Source organism: Vipera berus (genome assembly GCF_964194415.1).
Source record: "Vipera berus genome assembly, chromosome: 5".
In the NCBI taxonomy this organism is placed as follows: Eukaryota; Metazoa; Chordata; class Lepidosauria; order Squamata; family Viperidae; genus Vipera; species Vipera berus.
Genome location: NC_138207.1, coordinates 17,617,447 through 17,645,437, shown reverse-complemented (window position 1 = coordinate 17,645,437; position 27,991 = coordinate 17,617,447). Strand labels below are relative to the sequence as shown.

Here is a 27,991-nt window from a genome sequence, read left to right as displayed (position 1 = left end):
TCTATTGCCACGCGGCAGACTAAATTAAAACAACTGGGGAAGCTCGCCCGTGGGCTGCCTTTAGAAGGATTTGGGGGCTTTTGTGATTTGCTTCGCCTACAAGCGCCTTAACCACGACTAGAACCACGGCTCCAATTCAACAAAAAAACGCTCGCTCGGTGGCCTTCCAGATGCGCGAAGGTCACCCCGACTGCAACCAGCCTGGGATTTGGAAAGGCTTCCCAGGTTATTGGGACAGACTGGCTCGAATACTTGGGGTAACATTTTTCAGGAGGAGGATCCTTATGTCCACCCCCCATAGGGCATCTTCCCCTCATAAATCTTCCCTTCCCTCCCAGCAAACGGCGAGCGTCGCCGTCCCCAAACAACGCAGTTGTGTGTTGGGGGGGGGAGAGAGCACGGGGGGGAGGCTCAGCTAATCTCAATGTACACATGTTGTACTTTTGACAATAAAGGTTTATTATTATTTATTATTATTATTCCTTGGAGCGATGCGGACAAGAGGGAGAGGAAGCCCGGCGGCCGGACCACGCTCCCGCCCCGCCTCTCCAAGGGCTCGCGCGCGTTCCCTAACGGCTCGCGCGCGGCCTCTCGCGAGGTTGCCGCCCCTCGCGAGCCCGCTGGCTGGCTGACGCTAGCTCCGTCTCTCTCTCTCTCTCTCTCCCTCCGCCCCTCCCTCCCTCCCTCGGTCTCCCCCTCCCCCTTTTCCGGCTCAGCCCCACGTCACCAGGAGACCAGACGGGGACATCATGGCGGAGCGGAGGAGACACAGGAAGCGGATCCAGGTACCGGGCTGGCTTTATCTCCTCCCTCTTTTCGCAACCGCCCTGCGGGATGAGTTTCCCTTTTCCTTCTGGCTCACCCCCCCCCCCACTCCCCCCGCCCGGTCACCCTTCCCTCCCTCTCTCTCCCCCCCCTCCGCCTCCTCCGCCAGTCAGCATCTCTCCTGCCGTTTCTGCGACTCTTCCGTTCCCCCCCCCTCCGCTCCCCCATCCGGCGCCTTCTTCCTCTGGAGGGGAAATGGTGGCCCCTCCGGTTCCCGCTTCTCTGGGCTGAGCGCCGCCGCCGCCGCCACCCCAAACCGCGAGGGGAGCCCCCTCCCCAACCTCCCGACACTCGTCAGGCACCTGGCTGCGACCCCCCCCCCCATCTCGACGCCCCTTCCCCGGCCCTCCTCCTCCTTCCTTCGCGATGCCCTCCCCGCAGAGCCCTTTCCCGGCTCTCCTGCTCCGGCTCTCGGGGCAAAAAAAAAACCAAACCAAAAGAAAAGCCGTTTAATCTGAGTCTGGTCCTCACCCTCCAAACCTCTTTTCTCTTAACTCCCTTCTCTCCCCCCCCCCTCCCCCCCGTCATTCAGGTGTAAAGATCGACCCCGTTTCTATCTTCCCCACCTTGTAACATCTGTTTGCACCTTCCCTTCTTGCCTACTCACCTCCTACTTCGTTGCTAGTTTTTTTTTGTTGTTGTTTGGCCAAATCTCCTCAGTTCAATTCAAATCAATTCCTCAGTCGGTGGTCTTCAGGTTATAGTGAGGCAGAGCTGCCTGTCCTAATTATTACTAAAAGATTTTTTTTTTAAAAAAAATGTGTTCAGCACGATCCGTCTGTGTTTTACTTACTGTCTTAAGTCAGGGGTCTTCAAACTTGGCCCTTGTATGACTTGTGGACTTCAACTCCCAGAATTCCTCAGCCAGCTTTGCTGGCTGAGGAATTCTGGGAGTTGAAGTCCACAAGTCATAAAAGGGCCAAGTTTGAAGACCCCTGGTCTACGTTCTGTGCACCCTCAAATTTGCCATTTTATCGGCTTAATCCTCCTCATCCTAGCATGCATGGTTAAATATGCAGTTATCCGTGTATGTATAATCTTTCTTGCAGCTCAGGAGCTGGTCAAGGGACGTGTATGGTTCTTCTCAACCCCAATTTATTTATGCTGCCGACAGTTGCGTGAGACAGTTGGTCCTCAACTTACAACACTTCATTTAGCGACCGTTGGGAGGGGCACTGAAAAAGCTGACTTATGACCACTTTTCACATTTACAGCCATTGCAGCATCTCCATAGTCATATCAAAATTCAGATGCTCGGCAACTGACTCATGCTTATTATGACGGTTGCAGTGCCCCAGGGTTATGTGATTACCTTTTGCGACTTTCTGACAAGCGAAATCAGTGGGGAAGCCAGATTCGCTTAACAATTATGTTACTAACTTAATGACTGTAGTGATTCATTTAACAACTGTGGCAACAAATGTCGTAAAGTGGGGCAAAAGTCACTTAACTGTCTCGCTTCCCAACAGAAAGTTTGGGCTTAATTGTGGTAGTAAGTTGAGGACTACCTGTACATATAAGGCTGAATGGTAGAAAAGTGACCCAGATTTGCCCATGGAGCTTTACACCTGAATGAACAGCCAACTTCTTATGTTCAATACGCATTCAGTTTCTGAATTTTTCTTAACGTTTATATACATCCTCATATGCAGTTGTCTAGAGCAGAGGTCCCCAACCTTTCGGGCACCAGGGACCAGTTCCATGGAGAGAAGTTTTTCCGCAGACCGGAGGGTGCATGATTTTCTGTGCTGCCTGCATCCCGCAGATGGGGCTTTCTCTGCTTGTTTGTGCGGACCGATTCGTGGCATGCTGCGGCCCAATACTGGTCCATGAACCAGGCATTGGGGACCCCTGGTATAGAGAACAATTCTTTGATGTAATGAGAGTGCATAAACAAGTGTTTTTTCCTATGACACTTGCATTATTTTTAGTTTGTCGTCATGAGAGGAACAAAGCAGGTGTTTTTCTTATTTCAAGTCCAGTGCTCTTAATCCTATTGCTGTATGATGAGCATGTTATACGTGCTTTTTAAGTAGTTATGGAATACATTTAGCATCTTTAAAGGACTCTTACATATTTCTAAAATAAAGCAGAATGCTGTCTGCTGAAATGATAAAATTAGAATAGAATAATAGAGTTGGAAAGTATCTTGAAGGTCTTCTAGAATCTAGACTACCTTCTCAGGAAACCATTTCAGACAAATAATTGTCTAGTCTCTTCTTAAAAATCTCCAGTGTTGGAGCACCCACAAATTAAAATACCTGAGCATTTTCCCCATATGTGATTCTAATGAAAGATGTGTCAGATATTGAAAATACTATCTAATTTGCTTAAATCATATGTATGTATGTTAGCAATACACATTAGTTAACCTTTGGTAGAACTAGAAAATTATTTCAGAATAGTTATAATTTTATTCATATGCTGTAGGTATGCAGTACATATGCATATAGTAGTTGTAATAAATAATAAATACTTGAGAAATATAATTGAATATGATCTCAACAAAATGACCTTAACAGAATTCCATAACTACCAGTTATGGAATTGTGATTTTAAATCTGCTTAATCTCTGCTCTCCATACATTTGTAAAACCTATTGTTCGTTGATTTGAGCATTGTACTAATGTACTAATAAAAAACTACTAGGAAAATAAAACAGTGAACATGCATCTATCTCTTACATTCTTTCATTGAAAATCAAGCATGTTTATATTAATGGATTAAGAATTCTGTGGTCTTTATTTTTGTATATCTGAAATTAGAGAATGTCATCTCATAGGATCCCATAAAGTGTGCTTTTCTGTCAAAATGCTGATCCAGTGGAACATGACTTGATTGGCTTTTCAGAAAAGCCATTTTCCAAGGCATGGTGTCCAAAGAATTCAGCCCAGGGGATGGTTGCTGTTTTCCAGTTTTGTTTATGATTTGGTTTGTACAGTATAGCTTTTAAATTTTGTTAACCTCCATGAGTTGCATTTGTGAGATGAGAAGCATGCATAAACAAATAAATCCCTACCTCCTAAATTACAAATATTATTTTAGATATTCTAGAGACTAGGACCATAGAATCTCCCTGAGATTAAAGACAACATAAGCAAAAATCCCTAAAATAGGATTTTAAGAAAACACATTATCTTCTAAATGTTAGTATATATAAAGAACAGTAATTAATGTTCAAAACTTCATAGTCCTTCATTCAGTCATTTATAATCTTCAAGCAATAATAGGAATTCCTAATTTGCAAAGAAAGAACATAGCATAATATTTTATCTATGTAGAGAGATGGAAAATACCTAAACATTTGGAATAAACAAAAGGATTTTTTTTCCTATTGTGTGGGAAAAGAATAGAAATTTTGAAAAAAGAATGGAAACGCATGCAGTATTTCATTACTTTATGTACTATATATAAAACTTGATTTATTATTCCAAAAGCATCTCTGTTTGGCGTATAGAGTTTATTGTAGAATTAGTATTACAGATTTAATCATTTTACTATTAAAATGTTTAAAACTTTATTAAAATGAAGCTGTAAGCTGCTGAAATTTAAGCAATGTAGCATCTCTTCATTTTTGTCTATTGGAAAAACCAGTGAGCAGAAAATTTATACTGAAAATAGAAAGAGGTATTCTGAACAGATACAATTAGGGCTAATTTTCAGGGAAAAATGAAAAAAGTGAAGGAGAGTGTCTAATAATTCCGTCCTAAAAACTGAAGAATTGTCTCTATTAAGTATTTTTAAAAAAAATAATTTAATTTTCAATTTCCAAGTACAGACCAGTTTCTTTTGCATCTTAATGTTAAAATGTGTGTCATCCAAAAACTGTTCTATAATGCATTTCTTCATCAGTTGTTTCCTGAATTTATTTTCTGCCTCCACCCAGCCTTTATATCTCTGTCCCTAAAGAGTGGAATCTTGTTTTATTAGACATCATTGTGACAGACTTCATGTGTAGTGCACCCAATTTCTTCTGCAGTTCATATCATTTGTATAAGAATGTCATTACTTAATGTAAATGATATTTGTGCAATTGAGGTAAATTGATGAAAATGGCATAAATCCCCTGGACTCCCTGCTCTCTTATTCAATGGATATTTCTGAGTGCCTTTCTCTAATTAGTGCATTACAATGAGCTTTTAGGTATACAATACATAATTTCTTATTATGCCACTTTATTAAAATAGGATTACTCTTACTTTAGGATTAATGTCACCCCAATCAAGTGCTATTTTAAATGTTCATGGACAAAATTCAGTATAATGCTAGAGAACACATGCATGAGGTTAAGCATATATCTCCAGTTTCTTTATGAACCTTACAGAGATCTTTACAGTTTTTACAAATTTGTAATTTTAAAAAATGCTACATTCTATAATATCCTATTTGAGACAATCAGTTGTACAAGAGAAAGCTGATCATCTCACAAATTAAAATTTTGACGTTTAATCACCCATTGGTACTTTAGGTAGATGCTGGCTTTAAAAAAAAAGATTAGGTCAGTTTATTTATCCATGCAAGAAACCAACGGCACAATCTGTTCTCAGAGATATATTTGCTTCTAATTCTGTACGTTGTGATATAAAGTTCCTGAAGGAGCTGGATTTCAAACATTTTATACTTGACTCAAATATCCTTTAAGTCAGGGGTCCCCTACCCCCAGTCTGTGGACCGGCACTGGTCCGCAGCATGCCAGCAAGCGGGCTGCACAAACAAGGAAAGCTCCATCTTCGGGATGTAGGCAATATTCAGAACTACACCCTCTCTGGTCCGGGAGAAAAATGCTCTCCATGGCACCCAAAAACCTTTTTCCCTGGTGCCCAAAAGGTTGGGGACCTCTGTTTTAAGTCATACATTCCGTTCTTTTCAAGAATTAAAAAAAGCCATGAAGTCCAGATAAAATCAGGAAAATGCAATATATGCACTTGGCTTATTTTTAACAGATTTCTGTTTAAATTTCTAAGAGTATACAATTCAGAGAAAAGGTCATTTAATATTTATTTTTGCACAAGATTATCTTGAAACTTGTTTTTGGCAATTTATGGATATAGTATTTGTTTATCAAATTTAGAAACCACTCATCTCCCTCACAGGGATTCCAGGCAGTGTACAAAAAAATAAAAGCATAAAAACTGATATAAAAATTTAAAATAAAGGCCAGGATAGTTAAAATTAAACATTAAAACTTAATTAAAAGATTAAGTTGATGTTTTTACTGTAGGATTTCAATTTATCCTTTTTATTTAGTGCTAATCTGGAAGTAATCTATGACAGGATGAAATACTTAAACAACAAATAACTTTTAAAAAATAAATGAGGAAATATGGAAAAAACAACTTGAGTAAGAAAAAAAATAATGCTATTTACTTATCAAGTCTAATATATTTAATGAGGAAGAAAATTAGCCCGGCCATTGTATAACTTTCAGGAACTATGACTGTGCTACATGTGAAAAGGCCTGTGCAATAATTATTTTAAAGAGGCAATAAATACTTTACACCTGAAATCAAAGTATTGATAATAAAGGCAATAACATTGTAATGCACATAAACAGAAATCTAGGAAAGTCTGCAAAACTTCAAATTTTATATAGAAATAGATATGATTTGTCAAATATTGTTGGCATTTCAAAGTGGAAAATAATGTTACTTTCATTTGAACACTAAGACATAGTTTCACAGATTTATATAGAGAAACATTGGAAAACTAGATTCGGTTTGTCACACATTTTCAGCTATTTGTTTCTCCTTATCAGAAGCAGTCCTGTTTTGTTGACCCGCACCAAATTCTACTACGCAGTGAGGCTTTCTTTGAGCAAACACATAATCATTGCAGCTCTGTTTAGTTTTGCCTGGCTGATAGTAAGTTCTATCCAATATTCACCATTTTTGAATAAGTTTATTTACAAAAAATGAGCTTGTGCAAAAAAGCTTCATTACAATATAGGATAATATTCTGGATATAATGAGTATTGTACTGTACTCTGTACTGTTCTCTACAAATACCAATTTACATAAAGAATATGTAACACAGGAAATGAAAAGTCCATATAGGATTTGAAAGCCTTCCCAGAATTTTTTTTTTACAAATAATCTATGAATTCTAAAAATTCTAAAAATAAGAATTTCAAAGATTATCCCTATGAACCTTTATATATAAACGAATAATAATGTTTTAATTGTCTTTGCACCCATTGTGCCTTATGCTTTTTTGTATGTATGTATGTGTATATGTGTGTGTGTGTGTGTGTGTGTGTGTGTGTGTGTGTGTGTGTGTGTGTATGTATACACACACACACCACATATTGGTGCATGTTTCAGGGAACAGTTGAGAAAAGACCTACATTTCAGAAACTGATTTTCTGATATAATTGATATATATTTCATATCAGTCCATGTAGATTGTCTGCAGGGGCACTAAGAGTTGATCTGTGCAAGCAAGAGCTTTAAAACCACTGCAGAGCCAGTGCAGAGCTAAATATTTGCAGCTCTTTGTATTAATACTTTTTGCATATAGAGAATTGCTGGGGTTAGTACGGAAGAGAATTGGGAACTATACACACACTAGGATGCTAGAAAATTTGTCTCTATTGCTTCATTTTTAGATTGTCCATATCTAGTTATACTGATTGTGAATTTGAGACATAGCTTTTCTTTTAATATGCAAAAATATGTGGAGTTCAAAAATCCATTGCACTTTTTTATTATTTAGTAATGACATGTTTATATAGTGTTTCTAATAATCCTAAATAATAACTAGCCTTAATTAGCCATTTCAAATTCTGAATTATTTTCATTTAACCTCTCAAAAACTGTCTATGGATATTCTGAGTCATCCAGGTCATGGTTGTCCCAAAGGTGCTTTTTCAGCAATTTGGACTTAAAAAAAAAGACATTTCGCTTCTCATCCAAGAAGCTTCTTCAGCTCTGACTTGGATGGTGGGGAATGGAAGGATTTACGGTATATTCCTTCCAGACAGCTGGTCATTTGCATTCTTTTAGAGAGTCATTGGGGCCATTACCTGAGTAGTGCAAATGTGTGTGTGGACCCTTATTAACTGCAGGATGTTTTCTTCCCTGAGTCCCTTCAGTGTTGAAGACAGGCACAGGCTGTTGGGGATAACAGCTGTTATCCCCAACTGTTTTAAAGATTCAAAGCATGGATGCTCCACTAAATAAAGACAGATTCTTATTAATTAGATAATTAAGTTTTCTTTTTGACATATTCATGCTGAACAGATTCTGTTGTTGACACTTACATATAAACTTAATTTTAATACTGATCTACAGTATTAAAATTACACAAGACATTTACATGCGCAAAACTAAATGTTACTTTGAAAGTTACTCAATTTTGTGAAGCTTACATATCTCTTGGTCACTTTTTTGCTTTCTCTCTCTTGCATGTTTTTGATTCAGTTCTCTCTGACAGAATACATTATTGGTGCTGAAATAGCTTCTAAAATAAACTTCATTGTTCAAAACATTTGCTGGTGTCAGGTGCTGATTTGGGACATTCAGGCCATACAATGTGAGGTTATATATACAGAATGTATATTCAGGTTGCTTTGTCAGACAGCCATCTGAGCTTTCCTCTCTAGTTGGCTGGAACAAGTCAACGGGCAATTTGTTCAGGCAGAGCAGAAAGGAATCCCCAGATCACAGCATAACAAGAGTGCTGGTTTTACATGTGCACGGTCAATTATATTGTTGATTTTAGTTAGAAGGTTCACACAGATGTATGAACCTTTGGCGTCTAGTCATGCTGGCCACATGACCACGGAGACGTCCTCAGACAAGCGCTGGCTCTTCGGCTTCGAAACGGAGATGAGCACCGGCCCCTAGAGTCGGAAACGACTAGCACGCATGTGCGGGGGAACCTTTACCTTTATCTTTACAGATGTATTTACCTTATAGCACTGCAAAGTCTAAGAGCCTGCTGTAGGCTGCTTTTCTGAATTTCCCAATGAGGATAGAGCAGTGTATATTACATAATTTTCTTGGACTTCCTAAAATAGTCTTCTGCTTGGAATGTAGTGGGGGAAGCCCACAAAAAGGCTTCCCTCAGGAGCCAGTCTAATTGTCTTCTGCCCATCTCAGGAAAAGAGTTTGGCATCTAATTCTTTGCTTTGAGCAGAAAATTGCTTTGGGCCCCCCTTCCTTTCTTCCTTCCTTCCTTCCTTCCTTCCTTCCTTCCTTCCTTCCTTCCTTCCTTCCTTCCTTCCTTTTTCCCTCCCTCCCTCCCTCCCTCCCTCCCTCTGCCTTTATTATTTTTACAAATAACTCAAAGGAAAAGGAGCGAATACATCCAGCATACCTTCCTCCTATTTTCTCCACAATAATCTTGCAACATGAATTGGGGCGAAAGACAGTGACCGACCCATGGTTACCCAGCTGGTTTCATGGCTAAGGCAGGATGAGGCCTGTAAATGGAAACACTTACATTCATGTATATGTTGATCGTGAATATTTTTAATATGACCATCTGTGCGCAAGATGATTCTGACATTCGAGTAGTAGATTCAAGAACTGTTAGACATAAGAAATAAATGTCAGTTAAGACTTCAGACCTTCTAAAACGTTAACTAGATCACTTTTTTGGTAATCCTTCCCTATTGCACCATTTCTAAATAATTCTCTAACCAAAAAAGGGATGTTAACATACTGAGGTGAATTTGTAAGAGTGTTGAGCTATGTGATAACACTCCTTCCTATTTTACATACCAGTATTTCCGTATCCATGCTGGCTTGTCCAGTGAAAGGTATAGTTTACTAGTCAGCTAATAGTATCACTACCTACTTCTGCAACAGTAAGACCTTCATTGTTAGGTGCAATAATTATTAGTATTTACACTGGAAGTCTTCGTTTTTTCCCCACTGATTGATTTCTGCACAAAGGCTCCATGTGGGAACTTGTAGGTGAAAGTCCTGAAGGTATACCTGTGTACAAGCCACGGCTTCCTCCTGATCTGTGTCAAAATGAGCTGGTTAGTAATTTGTTGGCTGTTAATAGAAACTGGCATGTCATATGATCCAGTAGATGGATTATTATGCCGATTTTTATGCTTTAGTGTTTCCAAACAGTGTAAATGTATACTCAGAACTCTGAATGAAGCATTACTTACTTGCAAATCAAATGGCCAATATCTATCTTTTCTGCCAGCTGTTACTAGTGTTATGAAAAGTGTACTTAAATCAGTGGTGGAAGTTTTATTTTTGAATTGTCAATATAGTGTTGTTTGTTTGTTCGTTAGAACTGATTCAGTCTTAATTATACATATGTCTCACTAAAAAAATACTAATGGTCACTGAGATAACAATGTATTTTAAGTCTGAGGCCTGTGTACTGGAATATTATTCCATACATAACAGGTCCATTAGTCAAAGTATGTGAAAGTGTAAGTGAATAAATTTGTGTACATTTTTTTTCCTTAATGTTTCACTATATTTTGCTTCATCCCTCTGTTGTCTTGCTGTTGTAGAAATTTAGATTACAAGATATTTGAGTCAAAGCTTATTTTTAATATTTTTAAATAAGTGCATTTACGTATATACTGCTGTTTAAATAATAATTACAAAATATATCAGTCATCTGGTTTCAGTAGAAGTAATTGATGAAGTGTTTATAAACAAAAAGGTGTTTTTTCAGTATTCTTCAGCTGTATTCTTATTTTTATATAAAACAAATTTAACAGCTTTGTGGTAACAATATTTAGTATTCAGATTCCCCTTTGTTCAGATCATTAGATATTTATAGTAGAATTGGAAATTTCTTCTGGAATAAAGTTGGGTCAGTAAATTATTTATTAATCTCCCAAATCCTCCATAACACTTGCTGAAGTAATCTCTCTTGCATAGTTTGCTTTGTATTAAGTAACGGGGAGAGGAAATTCTTTAATTTTTAATTCAGTGACTGCTTATATATTCAAACTGAATTTTGAAAAATTATTAATTTGACTTGTTAAATATGGTGCATGGGATTTGTGTCCTTATAAAATAGTATTATATGGTATTATAAGGACTGCTATCAGCTTACCAAGAGAGAAAAGAAGTAACTATCACCAATAAGCTTGTTCTACATGATTTGTCTTTAAAGATAAACATTGTTTAACAGGATTTCTGTGCATCTGTGTCATTGCCATACAACTAAGCAAGATTCATTTACATGTTTTTACCATTCAGCTACTTGCTATTTTACTGCCCTTTCACTGGAAAATTTGAATAATGGGGAAAATTAATGCTACTATTTTAGAATGTGGTGTCTTAACCATAACTGTTATAGGAAAAGTGCTCAGTTTCCAGTTTGCTTTTTTACTTATTTGCATATATTTATTTGATATTTATAGACTGCACTGAAGTGATTTATCAGTCAAAAGCAGAATAAATTAAAATATAAATAAAACAATAATATAAAAGTCACTTTATAAGGGAGAGTGGCAGCATAAAAATTGAAGAGGAAAAATGTAAATAAAGAAGACATAACTAAATTTAAATCTGTGGCACTCAGGGCTTTTTTTCTCATAGAACGCTCAGAACGGAGTTCCGGCACCTTTTTTGGATGGAACCTTGTAGGGTAGGCAAGGCGGGTTGTATGACATGTGTGAGTTCCAGCACCTTTTTCTTTTACAAAAAAAGCACTGGTGGCACTTAAAACATACAAAATAGCTGGTGACACATTGAAGCACTTGAAAACCTTCTACCTAAAGATCAAAAACGGGCAGTTGAGTCCAGGTTGATATATTATTCCACAGTGCGAATTTCACTATTAAGTTTATAATGGAAAAAGCCTGGTTCTGTGATTTCAGTTTTGATCCCTTTAGGGAAGAAACGAACAATGGATTTGCCAGAACAGGGAAAAGATTTAAGACTGTATCTTAAGGATACATTGAATCAGAGAATGCATTTAGGCTTCAGAGGCAGTTGAAAGCCTAAAATAATGGCGTGTAAGTTGATTGACAAACCCGAAGCCTTTGCTTTCTCAATCAATCTTGCCCAGTATTTATAAACAATTATTTTTCATAGATAGATGAAGTCTGTGAAAACTAGTAAGAAATGTCATAAATTCTGAATTCAAATGAAGATACTACATTATAACATATTTTCTTTATTTCTTTATAGGAAGTGGGAGAACCATTCAAAGAAGAGAAGGCTGTTGCTAAATACCTTCGCTTCAACTGTCCAACCAAGTCTACTAACATGATGGGACACAGAGTTGATTATTTCATTGGTAAGTTGATACATTGCATGTATCTAAATAATGAAGCTATTTCATCATCAGAAGTTGTACTATTTAAGGGATTTTGTAATTAAATATTAGAAGCAGCTGTATGAGGGAAAAATCCCCAGGGAACACAGGAACTTGTTAAAATGTGCTGGATGTTTCAAAAAAGTAATGTATGGACTATGCATTAAAGAGTAACAGTTTGATAGGCATTTTCTTCCATTCCAATTCCACAAATCACTTGGTATAATTCTAATGTAAAACTTTCATCTATGTATACCTCGCATACCTTTCTCTGTTTCTAGCCTAATATTTGCATTTTGTTAAAAATGTGTTCAATAAAAATTATATTTAAAATAAAAGCTTGACCAACGGCCATTTAATCCAACGTTCTGTCAAGCACCAAGGAAATCAAAAATCCAGGCAGTTCAAATGCATATAAAGATTTATTGTAAGCTTAAGCTCTCTACAAGAATCTGAACTACTAATGGTCAAGGAAAATTACTGTGAGTTAAGAACAGAAGGAATTCAAGGTAGGCTGGACTTAGATCTCTTGTGGGCATGAAGGTATTCATGACTGATGATGCATTTAACCCCTCCCTAACCCTAACCTTCCAGTTCAGCCTGGCCATCTCTGTTCTTTATCAGACATTGTTACATTCAAGAGATTTGGTTCTGAAAGAAGTGGTTAAGGGGGGGGGAAGCCAGGGTAATTAGCAGCTAGAAGGACTGGAGAATGGTTCTTAAAGGATGTGCCACACAGTGACTGTTGTGAGGGAAGAAGACACTGCTAGGAAGATTGGAGTCAAGACAGGCTAGGGGGATTTGATGCACTGAGACATTGGTGATGAAAATGAAGGAAAAGAAGAACAGCTATATAAGAGGCAGAAAGTATGCTGTGCTAAGACATAGACAAAAGATAAAGACACTCCAAGATCACTGCAGATGGGGACTGTAGTCAAGAAATTAAAAGACATTTGTTCCTTGGGAGGAAAGCCATGACAAATCTAGACAGCACACTAAAAAGCAGAGACATCACCCTGTCAACAAAAGTGTGTATAGTCAAGGTTATGGTCTTTCCAGTTGCAATGTATGGCTGTGAAAGTTGGACCATAAGAAAGGCTGAGCGCCAGAGAATTGAGGCCTTTGAACTATGGTGCTGGAGAAGACTCCTGCGAGTCCCTTGTACTGCAAGGCGATCAAACCGGTCAGTCCTAGAGGAGATTAACCCTGACTGTTCTTTAGAAGGCCAGATCCTGAAGCTGAAACTCAAATACTTTTGGCCACCTAATGAGAAGGAGGGACTCACTGGAGAAGAGCCTAATGCTAGGAAAGGTTGAGGGCAAGAGAAGAAGGGGACGACAGAGAATGAGGTGGCTGGATGGAGTCACTGAAGCAGTAGGCGTGAGCTTCAATGGACTCCAGAAGATGGTAGAGGACAGGAAGGCCTGGAGGAACGTTGCCCATGGGGTCGCGATGGGTCGGACACGTCTTCGCAGCTAACAACAACAAAGACAAAGGGGAAATGGAAGTCATTGGGGAAACGGAAGGTAGATGCACTGCTATGTGTGCCATACTGCGAACTGCTGAGGGCAGTGTGGGAGACACTCCCGTTCACAAAGCCAGAAGCAGCAGTTTAAATCAGATTAGTTGATTACCAAAAGAAAGGGGAGAGATAAGAAGCCCCTGCTGCTCAAAAGAAAGCTGCTTTGCACTCACTGCATTTCACAGATGGAGGAAAAAGACAGAAGAATATAAATCTTGATTTTACTATAAATAGGGCTTGCATTTGGTACAGAGCACTTATCTATACCTAGAATTCTTTTATATCAGCTTCACTACCTTTTGCTACATATATACAATGCATATATTTAATATAGATTTGTGGTTTTAAATGCCCTCTGGATCTACTTGTTTTTGTAGCAGCCCTTGCCCTGCTGTTCATACCCAGGTTTTGTTTTGTCCAAAATTTGAACCACCAAATGGTTATTTCAGAACTTTTAGATAGAACCATTCATAATTTGATGCTATCACCATAGGTGAATAACAATAAATTTCAACTTCGGCATGGCAAAAAACTTGATAATGGAATTACTTCAAATTGTTTGGACTTCGAATATAACAACCTCCATCCATGTATCATTTCTGTTTGTCTGTAATTCCTAAAAGGTGTTTAATAGGAAAAAGGCAAATACAACAAATCTGTTCCATTTCATAGACATTCTGCTTTAACCGACATCTTTCCACCACCACCAGTTTAAGTAAAAGAAATATTTCTTTTATTCCCTCATTTTATTTACCTGGTTCTTTTCTGATATTGTGGGATGTGGGAATAAAACTTTGGCACATATTTTTCACACCAGCCATGATTTTATATATTTTGGATATCTCTCACTTTTAGTTCAAGACAAGAGGTGGCAAATACTAGTTATTCTTCAAAGTGGAACTGCTTTAACCCTAATTGTTTTGTACAATGTTTTAAAAACACTCCTGAAATACCGCAGTCTTTCTTACAATTACTCAGATTTTATTTTTTTAAAAGGAGAGAAAGCTTGACATCCAACATCTTGCATGCTTTCTTAACATATTCCAGAATATCTGTTCATTTTTAGATTAAAGCTTAGAATAGGTAATAAATGGAATGGGAACAGGAAATGGCTGCCACAGAGGAGACATAATGTGCCAAAAAGTTGTCTTTTCCATTTCTTCCACTAGAATTGTTTTCAGTTGACAATTTTAATTGTAAAGTTATAACATTTAAATTCTGGGAGTTAGCACAGAACTCTTCGCAACTCCAGATTTATAAAAATGCATCCCAGATTTCATGGGTGGCTTGTTCGGGTTGAAACCAGTACCACTGAAAGATTTTTATTCAAATCTTTATTTTGCACAAGTAATTTAATAAAAACAATCCAGATTATTTTATGAGTTAAGTTTGGGCTCAGTCGAAACTGCTCCTATTTGGGTGCTTATCTTAATAGGGTTGCTAATATAGCAGTTTCTAAAGCAAAAGCCCCTCAATGCTCGCCCAACTGGGATCAAAGGACATTAAACTTCAACCACATTTTCATGCTCGGCACTCTTTTGAAAGTTGTATGTCTTTTCTTCACCCTACCCCAATTAGCTTCCAAAGCTGTGGACTGCCTTTTGGATTCTAAGTGGGCAAAAGCCAAGAAAGGAGAAGAAGCTCTGTTTACAACTCGAGAGTCAGTAGTGGATTATTGTAACAGGTAGGAGAGATCCTGGTATCTAAAAGTCATCATAAACGTTGTGAATATTGCTAAATGCATATTTATAAATACATTGAGAACCAGTTAGTGTAGTGGTTAAGGCACAAGGCTAGAAATCAGGAAATTATGAGTTCTAGTCCCACCTTAAGACTCAAAAGTCAGCTAGGTGACCTTGGGCCAGTCATTCCCTCAGCTCTACAAAGATGGCAATGGTAAATCTCTTCCCTTGCATAGAAAACTGCCGGGCAGTGTCCAAGCAGTTGCTGAGAATTGGACAACATTGAGTGAAATTAAATACATGTTGATGATAGCACCCAAAAGATCCTTAGGCAAAGTACATGTCCTGGTTTTTGCTGGATAAGATGAGATGGGTGATTTCCATCGCTTTCTCTTTTGCCTGCAGCTCCCGTTCTTCCTTTTCAGGATCCCCTTGACCCTCCAGGGCAGCTTTGGGGAATGCTTCAAAGAGAAAAGTTGGGTTTATAAACTTTTGCTCCTTCAACAGCACCTTTGGGCAGGCATGTTGGAATTTAATCCAGAGTGTGTTAAAAAAAGACTAACTGAAATTTGTTTTTAATTATACTATGCTTAGTTAAGCTAGGAAAAAAATTACGGCAGTAGAAATGACACACTTGGTAGTCTTTTGTTAGTAATTGCACCGCAAAGGCAAGTTTTCAGAGATTATATGAGTTGAAGAAAAGTTGTTCAGTAATCCATGTCTGAAATCTTTTATGTTTTGTAGAAGTGAAATAAACTGTTCATAAATGACAATGTTGAAGAAACTTTTTTTTAATCACACATTGTATGAGGAATTCCTTTGCTCTTGGGTTAGGTTAGGTTGTCAAAATAGGACCATTATAAAATGAGTCTGTTTTTTAATGTTGACCCTATACATGTATTTAATAATAGACATACATATTCCTTGTAAAATAGTAACCAGTTGGAAATGTAAATATTAATATATGACTATAGAAAATACATACATTTTTCTTAATCATATTTCCAAGAAGATTTATAAAACAGTGCCAATATGGAGTAAAGCTCAAATTCTGTTCCAAATAGATTTATTTTTTTTTAATGGTATGTGTGTTTTGCTACATTCTAGAGAATCCACCAAGAGAAATAGTAAATCATCAGTTTGCTTGATCGAAGTTGTATTTCAAAAGCTACAATACCATTTATTTCCTGGTACATTATCTTGTCAAATAAAATGCAAATTTATTTTTCTTTTAAAGACTTCTAAAGAAACAGTTTTTTCACCGAGCTCTAAAAGTGATGAAAATGAAACCCGACAAGGACACAAAGAAAGAAAAGGAAAAAGAGAAAGGAAAGACTGAGAGTGGAAAGGAAGATGAGAAGAAGAGCAAGAAGGATAGTGGAAAAGAAGAAAAGGCTAAAAAAGAAAAAGAGAAAAAGAAGGATGGTGAAAAAGAAGAGGGCAAGAAGGTGAGCGTAGTTCCCCACATTTAGCTGAGAGCGAGCTTACTATAAGAAATCTTATTTAGTTAAGATGGAACTCTAATGTTAAAATGTGTGAAAAATTAAATCAGGGCTCCACATGCATCTGTGCACTTCGATTTCCTAACCTGGTTTTCGTTTCCCTACTGTATAAAGTTCACAGAACTTGTGTGTGCCTGCCATTCCTTTTCAAGCTCATGTAGTGATATATATTTTTGGAAGCACTATTTAGAGCTGTAAATATTTGCAGCCTCACGGCAAATGTGATCCTGAAAACAAATTACCAACTTATAGGGATGTGCAAAATTTTATTTTATGGAATTTTCTGACCTCTCATTAGACCATTTCTGATTATACCTGGGGTGACCTATTTTAGGAATGTTTCGATGGGCCATTCTGAGGTGGTTATGTTCTGTGATGGTACATTTCAAACATACTTGTTAACCAGTATAACTAAAAAAATGGTGTAGTGTAATGAGACATCAACTGTCCTACCTGTGTATTAACAGCAGAGGCTTGTATTATTTTATTTTTTTTATTTTTATTACATTTATATCCCGCCCTTCTCCGAAGACTCAGGGCGGCTTACAAGCTTAGCAGTAGCCTTCATTCTATGTATATGCCTGCTTGTTAGGGCTTTCACACACACCCCAAGTGGCATTATTACAAAGTCAGCTTATTGCCCCCAACAATCTGGGTCCTCATTTTACCTACCTCGGAAGGATGGAAGGCTGAGTCAACCTTGAGCCTGGTGGGATGCGAACCTGCACTAATTGCAGGCAGCTGGTGTTACTTAAGGAGGCATCAGCCCACTGCTCCACCAAGTATTAGCTGAACTTTCCTAAGTTTCATTAAAGGATAATCTACACAGGCAACATAATTTAGTCTTGACACAACCTGTTTGTTACAGTATTTATAAGACTGTATATCACTGTATATCACTGATAACGTATCTTCAAAAATAATAATAAATAAATAATAATAATAAATTCTAAGACATCTGGTTGACCCAGGTTCTCCATCTCTGCTTTAACTATTGCTAGATCAAGTGCTAGTTATCCCCCCTTTTGGGGGGTGGATGGTGATACCATATATAGTATGGAGAGAGTTCATAGTAGATATATGCAAAAATCAGTTTGAAAGAGCCATGTTCTCAGTCTCAAACAAAATTACAGCATGACCTTTGAACAAAACTTGGCAGTTTTGAATAATAATTTTTCAAGCATTTCAGTCTTAGAAAACATCAATTTTGAATATCTGAAGCGTGACATAAAGCATGAATGCTGAGCTGTTTCAAATTTTGCTCCAGTGAGTATAGTCAGTTTGCTGTTTCAAAAGAGTGCAGTTTGTTTTTTGGTTTTAAAAAAGATATTCAGGTAGTAAGAGCTCACCATACTATGTAACTTGATGTTCTAAGGGAAAAAAAGAGACTCAGTGAGTAGAACAATCAGTGGATATCTTACTTACTGAGCGATCAGTAAGATTGCATAGTAAATATCTAATATTTATTTTTAACTAAGATTAAATTCCTTGATCTGTATGGAGGAAATGAAGTGGGAAATTATGAATTTAAAGGCATCTATTTTAAAGATATCATAGCAGAAAAATTGAATCTTATCTTTCTCCTGAATTTAGTTGTTTCAGACAAAAATAATTAGCAGCAGAGAGATGAAAGGAGGCTTTTTATCTCTCTAAAATAATTTGAATACTTACTAGAGATACACTTATGAACTCTATTTCATTCTTCATGTTCCCATTATATAATGTTAGGATGAGACCCCTGGGACACCTAAGAAGAAAGAGACAAAGAGAAAATTTAAACTTGAGCCTCATGAGGATCAAGTCTTTCTGGATGGAAATGAGGTACGTTATCTCTTCTGAAACTGTAACGCTTGTCATAGCAGGTGGTGGCACGTAATTAATTTTAGCTGATCTCAAAAAACCAATATACTGTTAGATGTGGTCAGAATCTGCATGAGAAAACTTCAGGAAATTCCAAGGTTGTAATCTAGAAAAAAGTGTCACCCTAAGAGATAGGGAGAAACCATGTGGGCAAACCATTGTTGCTTAGAAAACATTGATTCACCTCTATTGCCTTTAGAAGCTAACCTTCCATCAGTTGAGACTTAATTGAGGCTGGTGTTCAAAATCTGTACACAATTTGGTGAATTCTCTAGTATAATTGCATTCTTCTTGATGTGCTAGTATCAGATTAATAAGAAACAGATGAAGGCATGATTCTGTGTGAATAAATAAATTCTTTATTCATGCCAAGAGTCTTACATTAGCCTATGAATTAGCCTATGAAGAGCTGAACAACAAACAGTACTGTATAAAAAGATAATAATAATATAAAAGCAATAGGCAATTATTTGCTGCAGCTGTTGAGCTAGATTACCAATGTTGCTGTTGATCCCTTATCTGTTGCAAGACCCTACGTATTACTGCATAAGATGTTCTAGCAAGACCGCTTGTCCATAAATATAAAGGTGAATTTTCTGTCAGTTAAAAAAACATATCTTGGATACAGATCAATGGATATAATTCAAGAGTTGTATTTTAAGGAATAGTCAGATTCTTAAAATTATATTACATCTGCCATAGGTTTAGCATATCCATTAGACAAGTTTTAAAGCCAAATGTTTTTAACAACAAAATTGAATATGTACACTAATAGCCTGTCATGTGCTTCCCAGAATGCCTATAAGCATCTCATTTTTAAAAAACCCCTTCTTCACATTATTTTTTCAGTAAATATTTATTAATAATCCTAATCTTGTACCATGTGCATAGCTGAAATAATCATGCATTCTTCTCAAGTTTGCTTATTTGTTGTTTATTTGTTAAATATAATTTGCTGCCCAGCTCACCAAGGGGCACCTCTGGGTGGCTTACAACAATAAAGAGGGGGGAAATGTAAACATAACAATAGCAAAGGAATAAAACAATAAAAATATACAATAAAAGTACAGTATTATGAAATTAAAAAGAATTAAATTATGACTGATTTTTTCATCTTTCGTATATATATCCCAATGTTTTAACACACAACCCTTGGGATGTGTACTTAATCATACATGTAAAGTGATGGATATAGATTGTTTTATGTGTTGTTATGTTTATTTTATTGAGTCTTTATAATATGCATATTTTATTGCATAGTTGTGCAATTGCCAAGCGTCTCTCTTAGTTCCAAATAAATAAAACCTGTGCCATGTGAAAAATTGCATATATTTCCAGGGGTAACACAAACCGAATGAAATGGGTGTATATTAAGGATCCGTTAACAGTAATATTTCTGTCTGGCAGAAGTTGGTACTGTAATCATTGATAACATAGTCTTTGGTAGATAATAGTGTATTGGAACGATACACTGATATTCCCGATTGTCATCTAATCCTCCTAAATGTACTTTTATATTTATAAAGTAAAGCTTACAGTTAGGAAGTTGTTACAGTTCAGCTTTTGCGAAATTCCTCTTTGCTTAAAGAATTTTCTCGCCAGCTTGAATTGCATTCATTAAGAAAACCGTATTTAGTCAGTGCAGTGTTTCAGTGCATGCTGAAAGCACGCATAGCACCCGTCCCAGAATTGCAGAGGAGAGCTATGGAATTCCTTTTACATGTTTTGCAGAATACTGGATCTGTAATACTGACAAGTTATCAGATTTTCTTCATCCAGGGTATACTCATTGTTGCATGTGTTTTCCCCTGTTTCTTGCTCAGTGCGGTTTTTGTAATGTTGCCGTAAATGTGAGGAATTGTTGCTGTCTAGTTTTAACTTGGCTTTCAATAAACTTGAGGAAATTGGCCCAGAGAAAGAAGCTTTCCAATTTGCCTTCTTAGAATTGGTATTCAGATGTTTAACATCTCTGAATCTGCTATGGTTGTTAATATTTTATTTTATTTATTTTATTTTAATTCCATTTATATCCCGCCCTTCTCCGAAGACTCAGGGCGGCTTACAAGCTTAGCAGTAGCCTTCATTCTATGTATATGCCTGCTTATTAGGGCTTCCACACACACCCCCAAGCGGCATTATTACAAAGTCAGCTTAATTGCCCTCAACAATCTGGGTCCTCATTTTACCTACCTCGGAAGGATGGAAGGCTGAGTCAACCTTGAGCCTGGTGGGATGCGAACCTGCACTAATTGCAGGCAGCTGGTGTTACTTAAGGAGGCATTAGCCCACTGCTTCACCAAGGCTCATGAATTTACATTCTTCATGAATAAATTTGATACCAATCTAACATAGGTTGTTTTAGATTTGATTCATGTTTCTTTGCCTTGAATCTATTTCTACTCAGTTGGCTAACTCTTCCAGTCCCGTGAAAGGAGAAAAGTTCCTTTTTTGGTATGGCATCCCTAATTTTTACAGATTTTTATCTTTCCCGTTTTTAATTGGTTGTTTCCCCTTTGTTGCCTTCCTAAGTGCTCCAAGATAAACTGGAATCTCTTAATTATGTTTTGCACATGGCCAAGCAGTACAGTGCACATTATCAATGTATGTAATGGCATTTACAAGGCTGGCTTTTTAAATTTATGGATCATTTCCCATAAATTCACTCTTAGTTAATGTTTTCACTGAGCTACCAAAGATATCATTGATAATGTCTCTTTCCTGAGAAATCAGGATCAGTGTAGATCCTCTTGTACTGTATATGAAACTGAAGGAGGAGATTTGCTTGTTTGTATAACTTAGATTTGATTAGTTTGAATTTTATCCTGTTGGAACAGAATCCCCATCAGCTCCCTACAGCCTGGTTAGATTTATGTAATCCTCATAATTCATATACTGTATGTTGTATGACACTGAAATGATATTTTGCTATGGAAAACAGAGCACTGACTAGATTGAAATTTGGTCTTGTCCAGAATAATTTTTCTTGTGTCTTTCTGTGCCATGCTCGGAATTATCAAAATTAATGCTAGAAAATGACATACAGTATCCAGTTAGCTTTCTCATAAGCTATTTTCTTTACCTTTCTGGATCTGGTTTAATATTTGCATAACTATTCTCCTTTCAGGTATATGTATGGATCTATGACCCAGTTCATTTTAAAACATTTGCAATGGGCCTCATACTTGGTGAGTCAGAAGGAGCATTAATGAGTGAAATATCCAAACTTATAAACAAGCTGTCTGTTTCTTAACACATCTGTGTCTTTCCCAAGGGCCATTTTTTAAAAAGTGTTTACTTGTTTCATCAAAACTATGTTGTACCACCTGCTTCAGAATCCCAGACCTAGTAAAGAAAGAGAAAGGGGGGGGGGAAACCTACACAAGTTGATAGTAAACTTTTTAAGAGCCTCAATTAAATACTAGAATATGAAATATTGTTTTGAATATGTTAAAGGTATAGTAGAGCTAAAAATTTCTGCCCTAGTTTTGTGATTGTTACTTCATTCCAAATGTATATCATTTACAAAAGAGAATTCAAGTGTGATGACAACTAAACTAGAACTATCTATAGCACGGGTGTCAAACTCAGTCGCGTCACGTGACGTATCTTGATCTTTTTTGCCTTTGCAGAGCTGGGGTGGGCGTGGCCTACATGTGGTGCATCCAGCCCACGGGCCGCCATTTTGACACCTGATCTATAGGCAGCAAGGTTTTTTTTTATAAATCAAATTATTCAGATGTGAGGAATTCTGTTAAGTAGTTTGGCTGCTTAGTTACCCAAATAATAATTAACATATGCATGTAACACTGCTATTTTAAGAAAAATTTACCACAGCACTTTTGCCAATCCACTTTTCAGAATTGCTTAATGTTAAAGACACGGATGAGAATTGTTCCATTTCACTAGAGTCTGAAATTATAAGGTTGATATTGAAATGGATATGGACAACAGAAACCTTGTCTCCCTAGCAATTTTCAAAGACATTCCCTATTCATAGAAAGGCGAGATGATTGTATGAATGCCACCCACAATATACTTACGGAATATGGTTTCCAATGCTTCTAAAGGATGTTAATGTTATTAATATGAATGAATTTATGCATAGGCAAGTATGGAGCCAGATCATTTTTGTCTTTGCCACAGAATGTTTTCAGAATTTCCTGGGGGTGTAATGGGTATATGCTTGGGAGGAAAAAAAAAGTGATTGTTTCATTTATTGCATGAAGAAAGTTACCCAAAATGTCTGTGGCAAAATAATCAGTCAATTTAATTAAAGGGATAATTAAGACCTATTGGTGAGTACCTCTTTAAATAATCAGAATTGTTTAAAGGCCTCCTTAAACAATCAGGATCAGACCAGCTCTATTTAAATGTTAGAAACTTAAGCTGCCATCACAGTGAAGTTCTCACACATAGACTCTAAAAGCCCATAACTAGAAATATTGTGGGCCAGGATTCCTCCACAGGGATTGGCGAAAGAATTGAGAATTCTCACAGATTTGAGAAGCTGATCACCTGTTTGGTTGCAATTATTGCAACTAAAGGTAGCAAAACCATTTGCTGAGTCTAAAATAAATAAATGAAGCAAAGCTGATACATTTTTTCAGTCAGACTCTCTCTCTCTCTATATATATATATATATATATGTGTGTGTGTGTGTGTGTGTGTGTGTGTGTGTGTGTGTGTGTACATACACACAAACACATATACATACACACACACACACACACACACATACACGAGAATGACTGAGCAATTTAAATTTGGTTTTGAATGTTTAGCTTCCAGTCTCATTGATTAAATATATATACACACACACATACTCACAAACACACACACATATATATCTATTTATCTTTTTGACAGTGACTGCTGTTATAGCTGCAACTCTGTTCCCACTTTGGCCTGCGGAGATGCGTGTAGGCGTTTATTATCTCAGCGTAGGTGCAGGCTGTTTTGTGGCAAGCATTCTTCTTCTGGCAGTGGGTAAGTGTTGGTTTGTTTCTCTGTTTCTCTTTCTATGGCCCCATCTTTGCATCTTTTCAGCCTCTTGAAAGTTCCGGATGTGCATATTTCTTAGATGGCCACGGTATGTCAGCATTGAGCTGGCTGCAAATGAGCTTCTTTTGAGCTATGAGGTAATTTGGATATACCAGTTGCTTTTTCTGTCTCATGGGATAAACTAAGTGCACCAGTCCCGAGAGAGAAGTCTTGCCTTCTTGATTGCTTTTGCAACCATGACTTGTTTTAGGAGCTGTGCATGAAATTCTTCTATTAGCTTTGCTGCTGTCCTAGGGGGGAAAAAACAAAAAACAAAACCCTTTTCCTCTCTTATTGTCAATTAGCTGCATTTAGATCACAGAAAAAGTGGCCTGGTCTGGCGTGGCTGAGAGGCTAGATTGTGGCTAGCAAATCCATTTACAGTATTTATATCCATAAACCTGAAGTATCTCTCTATTTCAGCCACGTCTGGGGATGAGGTTGGGGGTAACGATACAGCTCTGTAGCACTGCTTCATTTTGGTACTTGTATTTATTTGAGCTCAATACAATTGTCTGTGGATCAATTTAAATGGAATCGATACTTGAGATTAAAGAAAAGCTAGATGTAAACAAACTCAAAAACATGTGAAAGTAAGGGGGGAAAGCAGTAGGGGGGACAGTTTAATTTGGGTTTTTTTGGTTTTAAGGCATTGCAGTATGCAGATTTAGAAAAGTAGACCTTAAATGTAGCAAAATAGTCAAAAGTCAGTAAACGTGGTGCTTCTCTGAGATCACGGTTCATTCTAATTACTTATGCATTAGTAATTGCAGACAAAATGAATTGTTTTGATTTATAACCCTTTACAAACTACCGAACTGTACCTTTCTGTGCTTTTTAACAATAATTTTAACAAAATGTTCAGAATGTCCATTGAAAGTACGTAGAATATGGCTTGTGTCTGTAACTCCCTCCCTCTAAAGATTGCCATATCTAATTTGATTTTGCGAGTATTGCAAAAATTACATCATTAACTATACAGAAAAACTGTTTCTGTCCCTAGGTTTACTATGGGTTCTTAAGCCATATTCTGCTTATTTGGGAATTAGGAAAAGCCAGGAAGAAGCTCAAGCAAAGAGTATTCAGTTCAGACTTATAAAATGATGGGTCCAAATATTTACCTTCATGCTGAACTGCTTTTGTCGACCCTCTGTACTAAAATCCTCTAGAATAGCCTCTCTGACCCAGAGGTGAGATTTAAGCTCAAGTTAAGACCACAATAGGGATAAAAATAATAATAATCATTAAATGCTGCAGTTGTTAAGTGAGGTAGTATATGAGTGCAACTTGCAACCTTCGCTGCCAGCATCCCCATTGACTTTGCTTCCCCATAACACACATAATTTTTCCTCTCTTTTTTTGTTCTTTTAGTCATTCACATTTCACATTTAATATGATCATGGACCAAATCAGTACATTACAGAATTAAGCAGTGATAGGATGTTGACCCCTATTTTATAGGGTGGCTAAAATCCTGGTTTTAAAATGTCTTTTGAAAATAATCTTATCACTTTATTTCCATTTTATCTACATTTATGGCTTTTCAAACAACAATGTCTCAGTCTAGCACATATTTGAATATTTATCAAATAGAAATACCCCTTTTCACTCACAATAAATTTTAGGCTATATGAGAAAAATATATAGGACAATGGTGAATAGTAAAAATATACATGGTAAGATTTGGACAAATTCTCTTCCTTGAAAGTGTATACATTTTCAGGCACTTGGAATCAACCTTTCTGTGGTTGCGAAGCCAAATTTTCTCTGTGCAGAAAGAATATTATCACTGTTTGGTATTATTTAACGCAAAGAAATAGGGACTTGAAAGCTGAAAAACTGAGCCATAGTGGCGCAGTGGTTAGAATGCAGTATTGCAGGCTAACTCTGCCCACAACCAAGAGTTCGATCTTGCCTGGCTCAAGGTTGACTCAGCCTTCCAGCCTTCCGAGATCAGTAAAATGAGGACCTAGATTGTTGGGGGGCAATATGCTGACATTGTGTAAACCGCTGAGAGAGTGCTGTCAAGCACTATGGAGCAGTATATAAATCTTAAGTACTATTGCTGTTGAAAAACTCTTACTCCAAATTCAAGAATGAAAACAATGGGGGGGAGGGGGGAGGGAGGCTGATGAGATGCTTTATAGATGACATAATTCAAGCACGTCAGTTTAATATTGTGTATTTTGTAGACCACTTTGCCACGTTTATAGAGGGAAGAAACAGAAAAATAGATTAAACAATAACATTAAAATAATTTTGCTTCAGTTTACTGTGTACTGCTATAAATGTATCTGTGTTCTAAAAGCAACTTATTTGGGCCTTTCCTTCTTGCAGCCCGTTGCATCCTCTTCCTTCTCATCTGGCTGATAACTGGAGGAAGACATCACTTCTGGTTCCTACCCAACCTGACCGCTGACGTAGGCTTCATTGACTCCTTCCGGCCCCTGTACACACACGAATACAAAGGACCAAAGGCTGACTCAAAGAAAGAGGAGCAACCAGAACCCAAAAAGCAGACAAAATCTGACAGTGAAGAGAAATCTGATAGTGAGAAAAAGGAAGAAGAGCACGTCAAAGCTGATGATGCCCAGGGACGCTTGGGATCAGAAGGCTCTGGAGGAGAGCGGAATTCGGATACGGACAGTGACAGGCGGGAAGATGACCGGTCGCAGCACAGTAGTGGCAATGGGAATGATTTTGAAATGATCACAAAAGAGGAGCTTGACCAGCAGACTGATGAAGGGGATTGTGAAGAAGAAGAAGAAGATGAAGAAGAAGAAGTAGAAGATGAAGCGGAGGAACAAGAAAGTAGACCTTTACACGAACAGTCATAATTCAGCTATCATTTGGGACTGAATCTTGTGCAGAAACAATTGGATTTTCTACGTTGGCTGGTGCACTGGTCTGACAGCGTTTTCTCCTCATTTGCGAAAGTATACAGTACAGCTTAGCCAAACATCTTTATAAAATAGTTCATAATTTGATTTGCAAACTCAAGGAAACTATAACTTGCTACCAGTTTTAAATAATGTATGCTTATAAAAAGATTTACAAGTTTTAGCAACTTGTCAATTGGCAGACATTTTGTCTTGAGGAGTCATCAAACATATAGAGGAATGTAGCTCTCTTATTAGTTTGATAGATTGCATGTTTTCAGTAAGTAACCATTTCTGCAATAGTAATTTAATGCAGTAATTTTGAATGACAAACTATTCTCAGCCTCGGATTGGTACTTACAACAGATTTTTTTCAGTTCATTCTACTCTTAACTACTATTAATATTCATAAAGCTGTAAGACTTTAGTTAGAATGTTTTCATTTAAGAAGATAACTTTTTTTTCTTAAGATCAACAAATTATTACTGTTGACTTGGCTGTAGATTTTAAGACTCTCTTTAATTGTGTGCAACCAACTTAGGAAATCCAGTCTGTTCTGTCCATTTGGTTTGGAACACATCATCTCCAGCAGGTTAAAAAAAACACACAAAAAAGCAGCATAATTTAGAGATTATAGCTGTTGATTTGACCTGCCCCATCATAGTACAAGAAATGTATTCTGTACATAACATACAAATAAAGCAAACCCCTATTTTACCTGTTAGTTATTATTTGGAAGTTTTATCCAGTTTTCAATTTGTATAATTAAAAGCCATTTCAGAATGTATGTATGTTAAGACAATTTCAAGAATTGGTGAGAGTGGCAGCCCACTGCAGCTCCTGTGCCAACATTCCATGTATTCAAGTTTAACTAAACGGATTCTAATTTCTCAAAAGCAGACAGTGCAGCTCGGTGTAATGCCTTAATGTCCATCTTTTCTTTCTGTCTTGAAACAACAGAGTACTGTATTTGATGAGTTGACACTGCCATGAAAGAGTGTTCACCATAAGAATAGGGTTTTAAGGGGTTTTTTTCCCCAAAAAAAAATCTTATACAAAAGATAACCAAGACCAAATAATTTCTTGAAATCTTGAAGGAGCTTGATTAGTCTCTCTCTCTCTCTCTCTCTTGCACATATTTTATTTGACTGACTTGGGAGACCATTGTGTGTTTAGTTCTATAAACATTTTTAAAGTTAAGGCTTTATACCATTCCTCTGAATCACTGAATTTCAGCCTGAAACTGAAATTATGAATACAGATTCAGTACTTTCCTATCAAACTGTCAGGCAATAATGTTAGTTATTTGCTTGCCTTTACAGTGGTTGACTTAACAGATCTTTTTTCCCCATCAACAGTGTTCAGACTGAAGATGTTAATTTTTCTGATTGTGCAAATATATACATTTTGTGTGTGCATTGATAAAAACCATTCACA

General features: G+C 37.1%; 1 protein-coding gene across 2 annotated transcripts; it reads left to right on the top strand.

Moving 5' to 3' along the window:
• The first annotated feature begins 619 nt into the window (after positions 1 to 619).
• On the top strand, positions 620 to 27,991 carry SEC62 (SEC62 homolog, preprotein translocation factor). 2 transcript variants are annotated; one of them, XM_081330042.1, is made up of 9 exons: positions 750 to 785; positions 2,478 to 2,679; positions 11,943 to 12,051; positions 15,170 to 15,275; positions 16,511 to 16,721; positions 18,504 to 18,596; positions 21,760 to 21,820; positions 23,502 to 23,621; positions 26,013 to 27,991. In XM_081330042.1, exons 3-9 carry the CDS (start codon positions 12,021 to 12,023, stop codon positions 26,510 to 26,512), a joined length of 1,122 nt encoding a protein of 373 aa, XP_081186168.1. In that variant the 5' UTR covers positions 750 to 785; positions 2,478 to 2,679; positions 11,943 to 12,020; the 3' UTR covers positions 26,513 to 27,991. The 2 variants fall into 2 exon arrangements, with proteins under 2 accessions (XP_081186167.1, XP_081186168.1); XM_081330041.1 differs by lacking the exon at positions 2,478 to 2,679 and having other exon boundaries at positions 620 to 785.